We start from the raw sequence: 14,954 nt of genomic DNA, 5'->3' as shown, positions 1-14,954 counted from the left end.
ATATAAACTCAACTGTTCTGGATTCTATGAAACAAGATCTACAACTTTTGTTACATAAAGTTTTTCATTTGATCAATGTTTCTAAATCAAGAAAAATAGTTCTTGTACCTAGACAAATCTAAAATAATTCATTTGGTCTAGTTGTGCTTATCTAAAATTTACCAAACTTTTTTTATAGCTCTTATGAAATAAATTAATGGTACTGTAAAAGTTATGGCTTCTAATACTCAGTATAACAGCATAGATAAATAACTTATTTAAACTAGACATATTGCAAGATCTAATTTAAAAACTTATTCTAGAAATGTTTTCTGGTCCTACCAATTTTGTACAAGCCTATGCTCACCATATAAAACACTCTGACCAAAGATGACATGCATCCAAAGGATGGATCTTGAGATTTAAATAAAAGTACATTAAACTGGTATTTAAAATAGAAAAAGATACATTGATCAAATGAAAAACTTTATGTAACAAAAGTTGTAGATCTTGTTTCATAGAATCCAGAACAAATGAATTTGTATTTTTTTGATTTTTCTACCATTTTATATAAATTTTACAAGTTTACTATTTAATGCGCCTTGGGCGCTAGGACCTAAATGTAATTTTTTTTTACATTTAGGTCCTGTCGCCCACTGGATGGGCGACAGTCACCCTGTCGCCCATTACGGGGGCGAAGGCACCCATTTTTGAAAATTTCCCTATTCGACATATATTTTTGAAATTTTGTTTTTTTAAATATAAAAATGAAAAAAGCGCCGAGGCAGCAACCGACGAGCGGGCCAGCTCGGCCACCACTGCAGCAGGCAGCACCAGCTCGCGGCCCGAGTAGGGGCACTTGGTGCTTGTGGCCCGAGAAGCAGCCACCAGCGCCACCCCGGCCCACCCCCTACCCCAAAAACCCCTAAAAAAAGAAAAAAGAAAAGTCTAACCGCCCGACCCGTCGCGGTATAATACAATCCTGCGACCCGCACGGCCTGTTAAAAGTATTACGGCCATATCCACCGTCCTAATAGGACCACCATCCGCATATTTTTCACCATAATACTGTAGACTCCAGAGTCTATTAAACATAAAAGGTTCTAGGCTAAAAAAATATTTTATCTCCTCCATATGATCTCTGTTTCGACAACCAATTGCAGTATTGTGTTCTAGACGACAAGACGAACAAAACTAGACCACACTTGTATATATTTTGACAATATTTTATACTAATAGCATTATATCAATTTATGTATAAATTTAAATTAGAAGATTATTGAAGAAGTTGCTACAATATTCATATATAAGTTGCTAGGATGTATGCAGTGGCAATTTATGTGCATCGCCACGGCCCAGCGCCTTCATACAACCCCACATGGCCCGCAACCTCCCTCCAACGGCCCTTCATTTCTTATGGCCTTCCACTTTGAGATCAATCTCATATCTACAAGTGGCCTTGATTTGACCCATGGCCCGTACTTCTTTTATGTGGCAATTTATGTAACAGCTTGTTTTCTTTCTCTAGCAATTTATATGTATCGACTTGTTGTGCTGATAACTTTATGTATAGAACAACTTTTGTTTTGTGTCAACTTTATCTGTATGAGTGTACGCTATTTTGCTTATAATAACTTAAATCTTATATGTGTGGCAACTCATATATATAACAGATTATACTTTGTGACAAATTTCTTGTATAATAATTTATAAATATTTTTTACAGCAACTTATATGTAATACCTTTTGTTTTTGTGGCAACTTATGTGTGTAACAAATAGCAACTTGTTATCAGTGCAAAACATTTTTAAAATATATGCCAGTGTGGGACCGAAACAGACGACCAGAGGGGGGGTGAATGGGAGCCGATCAAAATTTCTTTCGAAAATGATCCGTCGGCCTATATCTCAGAAATTACCGCAAGCCCTCACACCTAGGATATGAGAGAATAGCTATGGACTAGTTATCTTTGAGCAACAACGCCCTAGGAAACTATGCGGAAGCAAAACGAGGCGAAACGAAGATCTTTCGGCCAGGGACCGGTCAGACCGGTATAGCACCCCGGTCAGACCGGTATAGCACCCCGGTCAGACCGGTAGCACCGGTCAGACCGGTCTCACCAAGAAAAGCCCGTGAACAAGACTTCAAACGATGAATCTCGAGCAAACGAAGTCCAAATCTAGCGAAACTTGGCGGACACCTCTAAAACTATCCCGCGAACATATCCCCAAGAGATCTTTCCCAAAAGATCAAAGAAACTTGAGAATTCGAGGGAAGATCAAGAAGGATTGGGGTTTTCTCTAGACCTCAAAAACTCCAATTCGTGAGAACTCATGATTCCAGAGGATTAGGCACAAGGCTAGAGGCACGGGAATCACTACAATGAGCTCTACAAACCGTCGCAATCATGTACCCCAAAAACGAAATGAAAATCCATCACAAAAGAGCACAAGAGGGACGGGATTGGATTGATTCAAAAGCCCAGAGGGCACAAGGAGGATAGGGCCCCCTTTCCCAATCAAATCCAATACAAAGTCTCACGAATCCATAAGCAAATCCTATTCTAAAGAGAAGAACGGGAAGAGAGACACAGGGGCGGCGGCCTGGAGAAACAGAACAATTCACGGACGAGATACATAAGCTGCTCTAACCTAATACAAGTGAAGGGGTATTTATACCCGCGGAGACCGGTCAGACCGGTTCCATGGACCGGTCAGACCGGTTGGTTAAACCGGTCAGACCGGTGCTAGGGACCGGTCAGACCGGTTGGTCTGCAGCATCCCCCTGTACACGATCTCATCTGACAGCTGAAGTTCTTTCTTCGTAACAAAGTATTCTCCACGATGCCGCCATCTTGATGAAGATCTGGTCCACGGTTTTGGAAGGTCCGTGAAACCCGGGTAGATGGCCTGTTTTGAGAAAACTGCCAAAACTCCTCGCGCGGGAAGAGTCCCACCTCCACGCCGTGGCCCTAGACGCCGTTCCCGCCTCGGCCTTCTGACGGCACTAGACGCCGCTTGACGCCTGTCACCTCCTCGCCCGCAGTGAGGCCCTAGACGCCGTCGACGCCCGTCGCTTCCGTCAGTCCCGAGACCGACGCCCGTGCCTCCACGACTTGGCGTCTTCAATCGCCGTCCGCCTGCTTGGTTTTGTGGCGCAAACCAAGAAACCCGCCTTCCGTCGCCGCTTGCGCCCTCGATCCAGGAGTGGACGCCACAGCTGCCGCCCGACCTGAGCTCCTCCACGGTAGCTCTCCGTCGAAACGACGCCCGTGTACCTGCGACCAAAAGACCAAGCGCACGATCACACCGCACGGTTGAGAATTCACTCATCACAGGCAGAATAGAGTACTCAACATTCCTCAATCTCCCCCTTGATGAGTGCATTGTCAACACACCACCTAAAACCAGAGAAGTGATAAAATAGAAGCAAGAAAGTGAAGAACTCAAGCAAGTGACAAAAAGCTCAGAAAGTCAAGAATAGTCACTTACTCAAGCATAGATCGATTCCCTAAGACAAGGGCAACAGCTCGACGCAATCGATCAAAAGCCAAAACATGACTCCTCAAAGGCAGAGGTAACGCTCGACGCAGTCATGCTGGAAGTGGAGGGAAAACGAGCAAACCAGGAGCCAGAAACAAAGCAGACACTCCCCAAGCAAGGTTTTTCCCAATCACAAGTGCAACTCTCCCAAAATGATGCACTCTCAAAGACCCTGTGCACAACAAGTTTTTCAAAAATCAAACAAGTCTCCCAAAAATTCTCCCCCTTGTTGGCACAGGCACACATCAAGCCTAAATAGACCTAAAGCTTCCCCTGACGCTGAGACCCCCCCTGAACAGATGCTATGCAAAGGATGCAATGCAGGAGGCGTAAGTGAAAGCATTCAGGGATACAAGGATATGAGCTACATCTAGTCACAAGCACGTGTGCATCCATAAACAAGACCTGCATCTAGCTCAACAGGGTATATCAAATCAGTCTAGAGCTAGGCAAGTTCAGTTTAGGAGAAATAAAAGCATCACCCATGATCTAGCACTAACAAGTTGGGAAAAGAAAGCAGTGCTAATCATACTCATACAGGTGAGCCAAACCAGCCAAAGTATGTTGCAAATATTCATTTTTCAATCAAATTATATCAAGCAATTCTTAATGCTAGGGGTTGAAAGCTTGTCATGCTTTACTTAGCAACGAGGCCAAGGCTATGCCAAAGACAATCAGAAGCTTAAGACACTCGTTTCAGTCATGCACAGCCTTGCCCGGGTTCTCACAAGTGCAAAGTGAGCCGTCCCGAAAACTCGATCAGTGCGACAAGCAATCCCACCTGGGTCTTTTCAATCCATTTCAAGAACAGTTCAAGCAATTTTATCAAATTTAGATCATTTCAAGTATGAATTGCTGAACGAATGGCTACACTAGCATGAATAAGATAGCAAAGCATATCAACACGCCCTAACATGCTAGTAGCCAAGACAGGGTGATCATATTTTCAGATTTTCAAATCAAAATAGCTTAACTCAGATGATGTCATATACACAGTGGAGCAAACTATACATGATCAAATTTATCAACTCACACTAGCAGGCACTAGAAGATCATAGCAATATATACATGAATGCTAGTGCAAGTGAGGCAATGCAAAATGCAAACATGTACAATGCATATGCACAATGCAACTACCAAACCTAGAAAACGAAAAGAAGCAAATAAAACCTACAAAGCTAACCAAAGAAAAAGTCAGCGATCAAAAGGGGTAACAAACCCCAAGCTCCCCTCGCAAGCGAGCAAATGTGTCTTGTTCAAGCGGTTTGGTGAGGATATCTGCGGTTTGCCTCTCTGAATGGACATGGATCAAGTCTATGTGTCCTCTCTCATGGTTATCTCGCAGGAAATGGAATCTGATATCTATGTGTTTGGTTCTGGAGTGTAGGACATGGTTCTTTGCAATGCTAATGGCTGACATGTTGTCTACAAAGATGGGAACCCTACCGAAACTCAAACCATAATCCTGGAAGGTTTGTTTCATCCAAAGTATCTGGGAGCAGCAGCTAGCAGCGGCAACATACTCAGCTTCTATGGAAGAAAGCGCTACGCTAGCCTGCTTGCGAGAGGACCAAGACACTAAAGATGTACCGAGAAATTGACAAGTGCCGGATGTCGACTTGCGATCCTACTGACACCCACCAAAGTCGGCATTAGAAAAGCCCACTAAAACTAGAAGACCAAATTCAGGGGTGAATTTCAGATACCTAAAGATGCGTTTCACAACCTGCCTGTGGGAGGTGCGCGGCGAAGCCTGGTACCGCGCACAGAGGCCGACGCCGAACTGAATGTCCGGCCGCGTCGCCGTCAGGTACATGAGAGAGCCGATCATGCTCCTGTACTCCTTCTGGTCCACTGCCTCACCGTCCAAGTCCTCATCAAGTGCCATCGAAGTGCTGATCGGAGTCGGCTGAGGTGACAAGTCATTCATGTTGAACTTCCGCAGCAAGTCACTGGTGTACTTGGCTTGATGGACGAACGTGCCCTGAGCAGTTTGCTTGATCTAGCATCTGTTGAGGCGAATGACGGCGTTGAATGTGTCGCAGTACTTCCCTTGTCGAAGTCGCCTCCTCCTCAACCAAAACTGGTGCCTCCTCGGTCAGCTGGTGAAGGCTGAGTCAACTGCTCGACTGGCCCCCGTGAAGTAGACGTAGTAGGATCAGGGCCGTCATCATCGTCCGAGCTCGTGGCGGAGGTGACTGGGTCCACAGAACGCGTGGTAGCCTCAGCATCACGCTCCGCAGCTTCTTCCTCCTCATCATCAAAGATGGAGGTGTCGAGCTCATCTTCTCCTGCAACTTCAAAGACAGAAGCATTGCACGGTGCAGTCTCGTCGAAAGTGACTTCACAAGTCTCTCTGACGATGTTAGAATCAATAAGCAACACACGATATGCTCTGGAATGAGATGCATAACCGAGAAAAATGCCGTCAGACGAGCGAGACTCAAACTTATCAAGATTTCCATCTTTCAGCACAAAGCACCGGCAACCGAAAACTCTGAGATGGTGAACACAGGGCTGGCGTCCAAATTGCAACTCATAAGAAGTCTTGTGCATGAAAGCACGCAAGAAAATGCGGTTGGACACATAACAAGCGGTATTGACCGCCTCAGCCCAGTACTTTCGAGGAGTCCTATGCTCATCAAGCATCGTCCTTGCCATCTCAACCAGCGTCCGATTCTTCCGTTCTACAACTCCAATCTGCTGTGGAGTATAGGGGGAAGAATACTGGTGTTCGAGCCCTTGATCACTGCAAAAGGTGTCAAAACGAGCGTTTTTGAATTCTGTGCCATTATCATTGCGAATCGCTTGCATGGCCTGGGGTAGCTCGTTTTTCAACCTCAAGATCAAGTCTCGAATAAACTCGAAAGCCTCATCCTTGGTTCTCATGAAAAAGACCCAAGAATAGCAAGAAAAGTCGTCCACGATCACAAGAACATACCACTTCCCACCAACTAACATCACCCGAGAAGGACCTGCTGTGTCCATGTGTAGCAACTCTCCAGGGTGAGCGGTCATCACCTGATTAACAAGCGGATGAGAAGCGGCAATCATCTTCCCGTGGTGACACGGATGGCAAACAAGGTCCTTTTGAAACTTCAATTTGGGCAATCCTCGGATTAGGCCAAGTAAGCTAAGTCTCGACAACAAATGGAAGCTCAAATGTCCAAGTCTCCTATGCCACTTCCACAAATCAGAAGAAGGACCAGCCAACAAGCAACGAGAAGGGCGAAGAGGAGTTCCAGAGAAGTCAACCAAGAAAACTCGATCGCGAGGTGTAATCCGGCAAACCAAATCTCCTCTGGAATCCAAAACACGCGAACAACCCTCCTTGAAGCGAACCTCAAACCCCTCATCAAAAAGTTGCGAAACAGAGAGCAAATTGAACCCAAGGTTCGAAACCAAAGCAACCTCTCTCAGGGTAAAGCGATCAGAAACTCTAACAATGCCAAGTCCACGTACCTTTCCTCTTCCATTATCCCCGAACACAATGTACTCCTTTGAGCGCATCGGGGTGAGGCTGGAGAACCATTTGTCATATATTTGTGTGAAACATATATTTCTCAGTTTGAACTATGTATCATGTGTTGTTTCGTGTACGTCTGAAATTTACCCGCGGCGTTAGCACGAGCACCTTACTAGTAATTGATAGAAGTTGATTAGTGCTAGTCTTTTTTGTGAGACCCTTGATCGGCTTGTTGGTCAAGCTTTTTGCTTCCGCTTGATTTTGAGCTTTGTTAATCATTGTTGAATCATTGCATGCTTAATGAAGAAAGCTCTTTTGTAAGTTTTCTTGGAAAAGCTTTTTCAGCACTCGGTAAACGTTGCCTCCACTTTGTGTTGTGTCTTGTTTGAATGAATCGCTTTATATTTGCTTCCCCTTTACGTCGAGCTTTTTCTAACCGTTTCTAGGGTAAGCTCGTCACGAGTTGCCTTGTCTCATGTTGGCAGTTAGAATAGAGACGTGTTGGATTGAATTCGGAACATAAGTCTTGTTCTCATCGAAGAGAATTTTTAAAGGCTCCCATTCGCTCTCCCTCTCTGGTCGCCCGTCCCGATCCTTCATAAACATACATGACTTTTTTTTAGTACATGCTGGTCCAGTTCTTTAAGATATTTAAATGGCACCAGTGAGATGGCATCTACATTTTTTGACGTTGGTGAGAAAATGTTAGAGCAATTTTTGCCATTTTTGCTAACATGCGTGAGAATCAGCATGCCAACAGGGATCGAGGCCACTGGTGGCCCCTAGTGACAGAATGTTAGACTTGGGGCCAGTTTGGTTTTTAAAGTTTCAGTCATAAGTCATATCACATCGCATATTTAGACACCAATTAGAGCATCTTCAGCAGATTTGTTATAATGGATACCTATCCCTAAAAACTGTCAGAATACCTAAATTCCATGCTCCAGCAGATTTGGTATATGGATAACTATCTCTAAATTTTTTTTAGCAAATTACCTAAATTTCTCTTTCCTTAACCTAAATATACCAAACCAAAGTGTGGATTGCTAAAGCTGGAGGAGTGTGGCGGGAGAGGCCAACTGCTCTTGGTAGGAGCTTTCCTCGCACCGCGGCTCCTCCTACTCTTCCCTCTCCGGCGGCGAGCAGGGGCCCCGAGTAGGAGCTTCACTCTGTGCCACCTCCTGGAGGTATGGCCGCCACATGGAGGCCCCACCGCCGCCGCCATGGAAGTCCGGCTGCCCCCTGGGAGGTTGTGCCGCCACTACCCCTGAAGCTGGAGGCCCGACCACCCCTGGAGCTGGAGGTCCGCGCCGCCGCCTGGAGGTCCGGCCGGCCGGCCCTTGGAGGCCCCGTGCCGCCGCCCTGGAGTCCTACTGCCGCTGCCCTGGAACTCCGGCCGGAGGGCTCAGATCCGGCAGGGCGCCGACGGCCAGATGGACGAGCAGGACGCCGCGGCCAGGGCTCGTCACCTACTCCACTTCCCGCCTCAGCCTCAGCCCACCGATGCTCGCCGCTGTCGACTAGGATCCGCGGCAATGCCGCCGCCGCTGCTCCCGCACGGCTGCTGCTCCTGTGAGACCTCCGGCCGCCGCTCCCGCGAGCCCGCCAGCCGCTGCGTGGAGGTTCAGATCCACAAGTCGGAGCGGCGCGGCATGGCAGAGGAGTGGCACAGCGTGGCGTAGGAGCGGCGTGGTGTGGCGGCGAGGTGGAGAGGTCGGAGAGGACGAGGCGGAGGAGGAGGAGGCGGCCAGCGTGTAGGAGGAGGAAGGGGATTTTTGTGTATAGGTAACCAGTTGTACCAAATCTGCTGGAGGGGAGAAAAAACCATAACTTAAATCTTCTCTCTCCTATACCTAAAAGCAAATTTAGGTATCCAGTTTTACCAAATCTGCTGGAGATGCTCTTAGGAGGACTAAATATAAATTTATTAGAAATCTAATTTCATAAGTTGTGACTTAATCATAAGACGAATCTATTAAGTCTAATTAGCCTATAATTTAACCAATAATTGCTGCATTAACCATCTGCTAATTGTGCATTAATTATACTTTATAGATTCATCTAGAGCTCTAATTGGAACTTATGCAATTATTTTTATATTAAATTGACATTCAAACATTCGATGTAGCAAGTACTTAAAAAACCAAACGAAGCCTTATTTTTATTATCTATTATCTTATTATTTGGCCAACAAACGGAGCCTTCACGTTAGCTCTCAAGGTTTAAAAATTCCCACGTTAATCAAAGAAAATAAAAGAAATTAAAATTACCCACTACTACCACCATTACGATAAATATTAGTCCAAAAGACCCATATATCAATCTATAAATTACACACCATTGATATTAAGTTTAACAATGAAAAGAAAATATTATATCTAGCGTCCAGGCGTAAGCAAGAAGGTACCTGTGGCGCCATATGACTCCATGCTCGTCCACCCCTAATGATTGGTCAGCCTACGTGCAATTAGCGATTAGGCAACAGGCATTAGGGCATAGCTAATGTAGATTATAACTTGAGCACCTCCACATTTACTCTCAAGGTCTAGAAATTCCCACGTTAATCGAAGAAAATAAAAGAAATTAAAATTACCCACAACTGCCATTACGATAAATATTAGTCCAAAATACCCATGTATCAATCTATAAATTACGCACCCTTGATATTAAGTTTAACAATGAAAAGAAAATATTATATCCAGCGCCCTAGCCTAAGCAAGAAGGTACCTGTGGCGCCATATGACTCCCTGCCCGTCCACCCCTGATGATTGGTCAGCCTACGTGCAATTAGTGATTAGGCAACAGGCATTAGGGCATAGCTGATGGAGATTATAACTTGGGCGGGCAGCCGCCGTCGGCAAAATCCGAGTCTCCGAACTGCTCAGCGTGAGAGGGCGCTCAGCATGGTGGCAACAATCAAGGCCTGCCGCCAGCTCTCGGCTGCGCCACAACATCAGTTTGTTTGCAGCACGCCAGCACCAATAACGACGGCAAGGCAAGGGCTCAACTGCACAAGGGAGATTACACATGTATAAGGTATTGACGTAGACGAACTGTGTCTAGATGATATTGATAAATGATGATCAAAACCGCATGTTAAAAAATCCATGTAAATGATAGACTGCTGATCAATATTACCTGTTGATATATTGCAACAGGCTGTTGATGATCTTATTTCCAAGCAAAGTGTTACCCAGTTGATCTTGCCAGATGAAACAATGTCAGCTATGGATATTTCCAGCATGCCGAAGAAGTGGACTGTTATCCCAATATTTGTGACTATGGCATCGGCTGAAAGAAGTTTTTCAATGTTGCAGTTGTTAGAGAACCCATTTGAGATTTTGAGGTCTATAATTTCTCAAGGAAGGTTAAACACTTTGCCAAATTTATGCATTGAGAAGAAATTATTAGTTGAGATTGGATATTGATGTCATCATCAACAACGGCTTCACATCGAAAACTATTTGAAGAAACTTTTAAGGTAATAATATAGTGTTTGCTATATATACATATTATGTTTATCTCGTGTTCATCGAGGCTATCTCATATATATGCATATTATATATAATGATACTCATTTTATATTATAAATACTATTATTTTCATTTAGGATAAACTCATAGGTAGGGACGTATTATTAAAGGGTACCAAAGGGAATGGATAAAGCAAGGAAAGAATTTGAATTAAGATGAGAAAAGGATTTTAGGTGGGAACAAAATTACGGGAAAAAATGGGAACAAAATTATGGAAAAAAGACCTAGAATTTGCTAGGAAATTGAAACAGGCATACAACTTTAATTATAAGCATGTGTGCACATGTTAGACGTAAAAAAAAGTGATACTCCCTCTCTCGGGTTCCTAAACAAGTCCATTTGAGTTTGATGGGAGAAGGCCGAAGGGAGCGCGCCAATGCAGAGACACACGTCCCTCCAAGGGAAGCATGTTGTGGTGGAATGTGTGTGCGCACATCCTGTAGACTGGCAAGCTCGATGAAAAATGTGATCTCCCTTTCGCTCCAATTAGACAGGCCGCCTATGCCAAGCCCTGGATAGACAACACCAAGTTGTCCTGTCCCGTGATCGATAGGAATCCAATATCAGGGACCACAGGGATAACTAGATGGATTCAAAATAGATGAAGGAGAAGTTGGATTAGGGAGGAATGGAGGAGGAAGATACATCCCCCTCGGGGTTTAAGCCGAGCTCAAGGCCAAACACAAATAAACGCATGCTTACAAGGCCCAAGGCCAACACACTACTGCTCAGAGTGGTATTGGCCTAGAATTACCGCCGCACACCTTGATGAGTGTCAAGTGCGGATGCGATTTATAATAGCATCCTGTATTGGCCTTTAGGAGAACCGATGTTGATGAAAGATTAAAAATTTAATTATTATTATAAATAAAATTTTATATATTTTCATCATAATAGAAACTAAAGATAAATAAAATGATTGCTGTCATATCATTATTTAGAGGAGATTAATAAATAGAGATAATGATAGTAGAGTCATAGCAAACAAAATTATTTTGTCAGCAAAGCTAAATTTCAATTCTTTTTAACAATTTGGCACACCATGCAATAAAAAAGATGATGCCGTTGAGAAAAAATAAATTTACGAACAATAATTAGATGTAAAAAGGTGCTAGATATATTTCTAATATCAATACTAGCCGCACAAATACGCGGGCTGCCTCCCAAGTTTTTGTTGATATGGCATGACAATTCAGCGAGCCAACATAGATTGTGAAACAAAAAGACCTTCTTGCCCATGGTCAGCCTGTTTCCTCCGCGCACAGTTCCTCTGCTCTTCTTCTCATCTCTTCATCTGCTCTCCTTTCAGTCCAGGAACAACAGCTGGGTGCGGAGAGGAAGAATGTGTCCAGCTGCGTGAGCCACGCGAGCTCGCGCGTGCTCCTTGGAGGGGCACTCCTCGATGCGTGAGTCCTCATGAGTCCACGCTGCTTTGACGGTGGAGATTTGGATTTGTAGGACTACGTGCTGGTGCTGGTTGATTGAAGGAGGCTGGAACTGCTTGTATTGGAGGAAATTCAGAGGGAAAGAAGTGGCGTGTGGCAGATGGGCTAACATGTTGTCTTTGCTGGGACAAGGTAGGAGCTGAATCAATGGGAGTTCCTGCTAGCTAGTTTGCTCTCGTAAATCAATTGGGAGAAGGAAGAGACAGAGTGTCGGATCGATTTATTGGCCCCGCGCGCCTCGCCGTGGCGGGCAAACAACTTCTAATTGTTTGCGATTAATACATCACCATTGTTGTTATCGTTTGAATGCATGCTACCATAATCTCCACTTGCATTTTTCATGACGCTATGGTCACATTTTAAGCATTCTCTCACCATCGCGATCACGACACACTGATCCCTCCTTTAGGCCCTCATGGTCAAAAACCTTCAGGACTAACTTTCGAACCGTATGCCATTCTCGTTCTATTAAATATACATATTTTATAGGAATTTCATTTGCATTTAAGTAGTTGTCAAATTATCAAATTACCGCCTACATTTTTATTTGCATTTATTTGCATATCATTTTTGGTTTGTCCTTAGTCAAAGTTAGCCAACTTTGATCAAATTTATAAAGAAAAATAGAGCAGCAACTAGGGGTGTAAATGGTACAGATATTTTCCAACCGACCTAAAGGGGATGGATAGTGATTCGGATATTAATTTCGGATATACGAATGTTTTTTTGGATATCAAATACGAATTCAGATACAATAAAGGTAATATTCATAGGATATCGAATATTTGGCCCGATAATCTGGATGGGTGATTTAGATATTAAATTCAGATAGTTTTATATAATATATATTTTTTTAATAAAAATCTATTAACTAAAATACTAAAATTTTTATAACTGATTCATTTCAAATAAGAAAAATGTAAAATCAGTACAAAAAATTTTCTAAAAATTATAATCTACCTACCGCCACTACTCTAGTTTTACAATACAATATATATATATATATAATGAATTTATCTCTAAAAGTTTATAACTAATTCATTTCAAACCAGAAATTTTCTATAAATATAATCTACCTATTGCCACTCTATAGAAGTTGAATCTTACTTATTCTTAGTCTATTTTAAGAATTAAAGTCAAACTTTAGCAATAATTCGATGTTCCGTTTTAATAAAAACTCAATATCGTATAATAATTCGAACTCTAGCAATAAATTGATATCTCCTACATATTTATGCATGTAATAAATTAGAATATCGATGTCATGTAATTGAGTGCCTAAAATTGTTTGTCATCTATTGTTTTTTTAGGAGCATCTATTGTTAATTTGATTATTCAAGGATGATTTTAGTTCAAATCTAGCCTCCAAAATAGACGAATCGATTTGAGTGCTTCAAGTTTCATCAATGTAACAAGTTATAATATCGTATAATTGAGTCTTTCCAATCTAAGATTTGTGGTAAGTTAGAATATCATATAATCGAATCTCACTCATCTATGTAATCATTGGAAAAGTCGTTTATTAATTTGATTCTTAAGTATAATTTAATTAGAATTTGGAATCATAAGATGTTCGAGTGTTACAACATGTGCAATATGAAATATTGCCTTTATACCCTATATGCGAATAAACATCTGTGCCCAATATGATCCGCATCCGGTGCACTCCATATTCGATACACATCTATTCGTATTCATAACCGAAGAAATTCGAATCCAAAATTGGTATTGTAAATGTTATATTTTTCTCCATAAATTCGGCCGAAGTTGATTATGTTTGATTTAGGATAAACCTAATACAGTGTGTAAATAAAAATAGAGGGAGCAGATGATGTGACATTACATTAATGAGGAGAGAGATGGTAACATTTTCATCACAATGCAGTCGTAAATATTATACCGCATCATCTGTTTTGCTGATATGATATTTTTAAATATAAATTTTTTTTATGAAACTTGCGCTATATATAGCCATTACATTAGGCGAGTTCTAAATCATGCGTGGACCAATAGAGGCCATTCTTATCCCCGGCCCTCGCCCTTCTTTGTTTGACCAATAAAATTGTCGCAAGTCGCAACCCTAATTTCTGTGCTTGTTCACACAACTAGGCAGGGTCTAGCTGCACTTTTTTTTTCTGAGATAAACAGGCAGTTGATGATCATGTGGATACTCCTGCGGAGGCCGAGGCGGTGGCAGCACATCGGAGTTCGCCTTGAAGGGATCAAGCTCAGACCGGCACAACGGGCACGTCCGGTACGCTGCCAACCACCGGTCAATACACTCGACGTGGTACATGTGACCGCAATCCGGCAGCTGCCGCACCATCTCCCCTTCTTTCACGGCGCCGAGGCACACCGCACACTCGCACGCCGCCGTGCCGCCGCGTTCGTCATCATGCCCGCGAGCGTAGGCGAACGCCGGCGGCATCGTCTCTACGGGAAAGGGCCGGGCATCTCGCTCGCATGGGACCGGGGCGCGCGGCGGCGTATGCTCGGAGCCGGCGCCAGCCCTCCTCTGGCAGCAGCGGAAAACGAGCGCCGCCACTCCGGCGAAGGTGACGAAGAACATGGACAGCAAGGCGGCCAACGAGATGATCAACGCGCGGGGTAGCGGTGACGGTGAAGTCGCCGGCGCATCGCCGCTGCTGCTCGGGGTGCCGCCGCGCATGGCGCTGCAACAGCGGATGCACAAGAAGAGATGCAAGCTGGAATTAATATGCGGGGTATAGGCCAGACAAGCTGGTGTACTAGTTACATACATATAAAAATGAGCTAGCTGCTTGGCACATTCTCGGACCCTCACAAAAATAAGTGTAGGAAATTAATCATGCGTGGCTGAAGTCTGATGGAAAGAAGGTAAAAGAACGTGTTTTAAGAAGTGAAGTCGACGTCAGTTAAGCTCGTAGATTCGTCATGACTGACATATAATCCATGATTGTGCCTTGCTGAGTGGGCGTCAAACAAACTTTTTCTTTTTTGCCGTGGGCCA

At 43.7% G+C, this 14,954-nt stretch overlaps 1 protein-coding gene across 1 annotated transcript; it reads right to left on the bottom strand.

Annotated features, from left to right (window-relative positions):
* Positions 1-14,081: 14,081 nt before the first annotated feature.
* LOC120702119 (RING-H2 finger protein ATL39-like) lies at positions 14,082-14,633 on the bottom strand. Its single transcript, XM_039985880.1, has one exon. The coding sequence runs from the start codon at positions 14,631-14,633 to the stop codon at positions 14,082-14,084; it is 552 nt and encodes a 183-aa protein (XP_039841814.1).
* Positions 14,634-14,954: the final 321 nt, after the last annotated feature.

This window comes from Panicum virgatum, chromosome 4K (genome assembly GCF_016808335.1).
Source record: "Panicum virgatum strain AP13 chromosome 4K, P.virgatum_v5, whole genome shotgun sequence".
NCBI lineage: Eukaryota > Viridiplantae > Streptophyta > Magnoliopsida > Poales > Poaceae > Panicum > Panicum virgatum.
The sequence above is the reverse complement of the archived record's forward strand: the minus strand, read 5'-3'. Positions and strand labels throughout refer to the sequence as shown.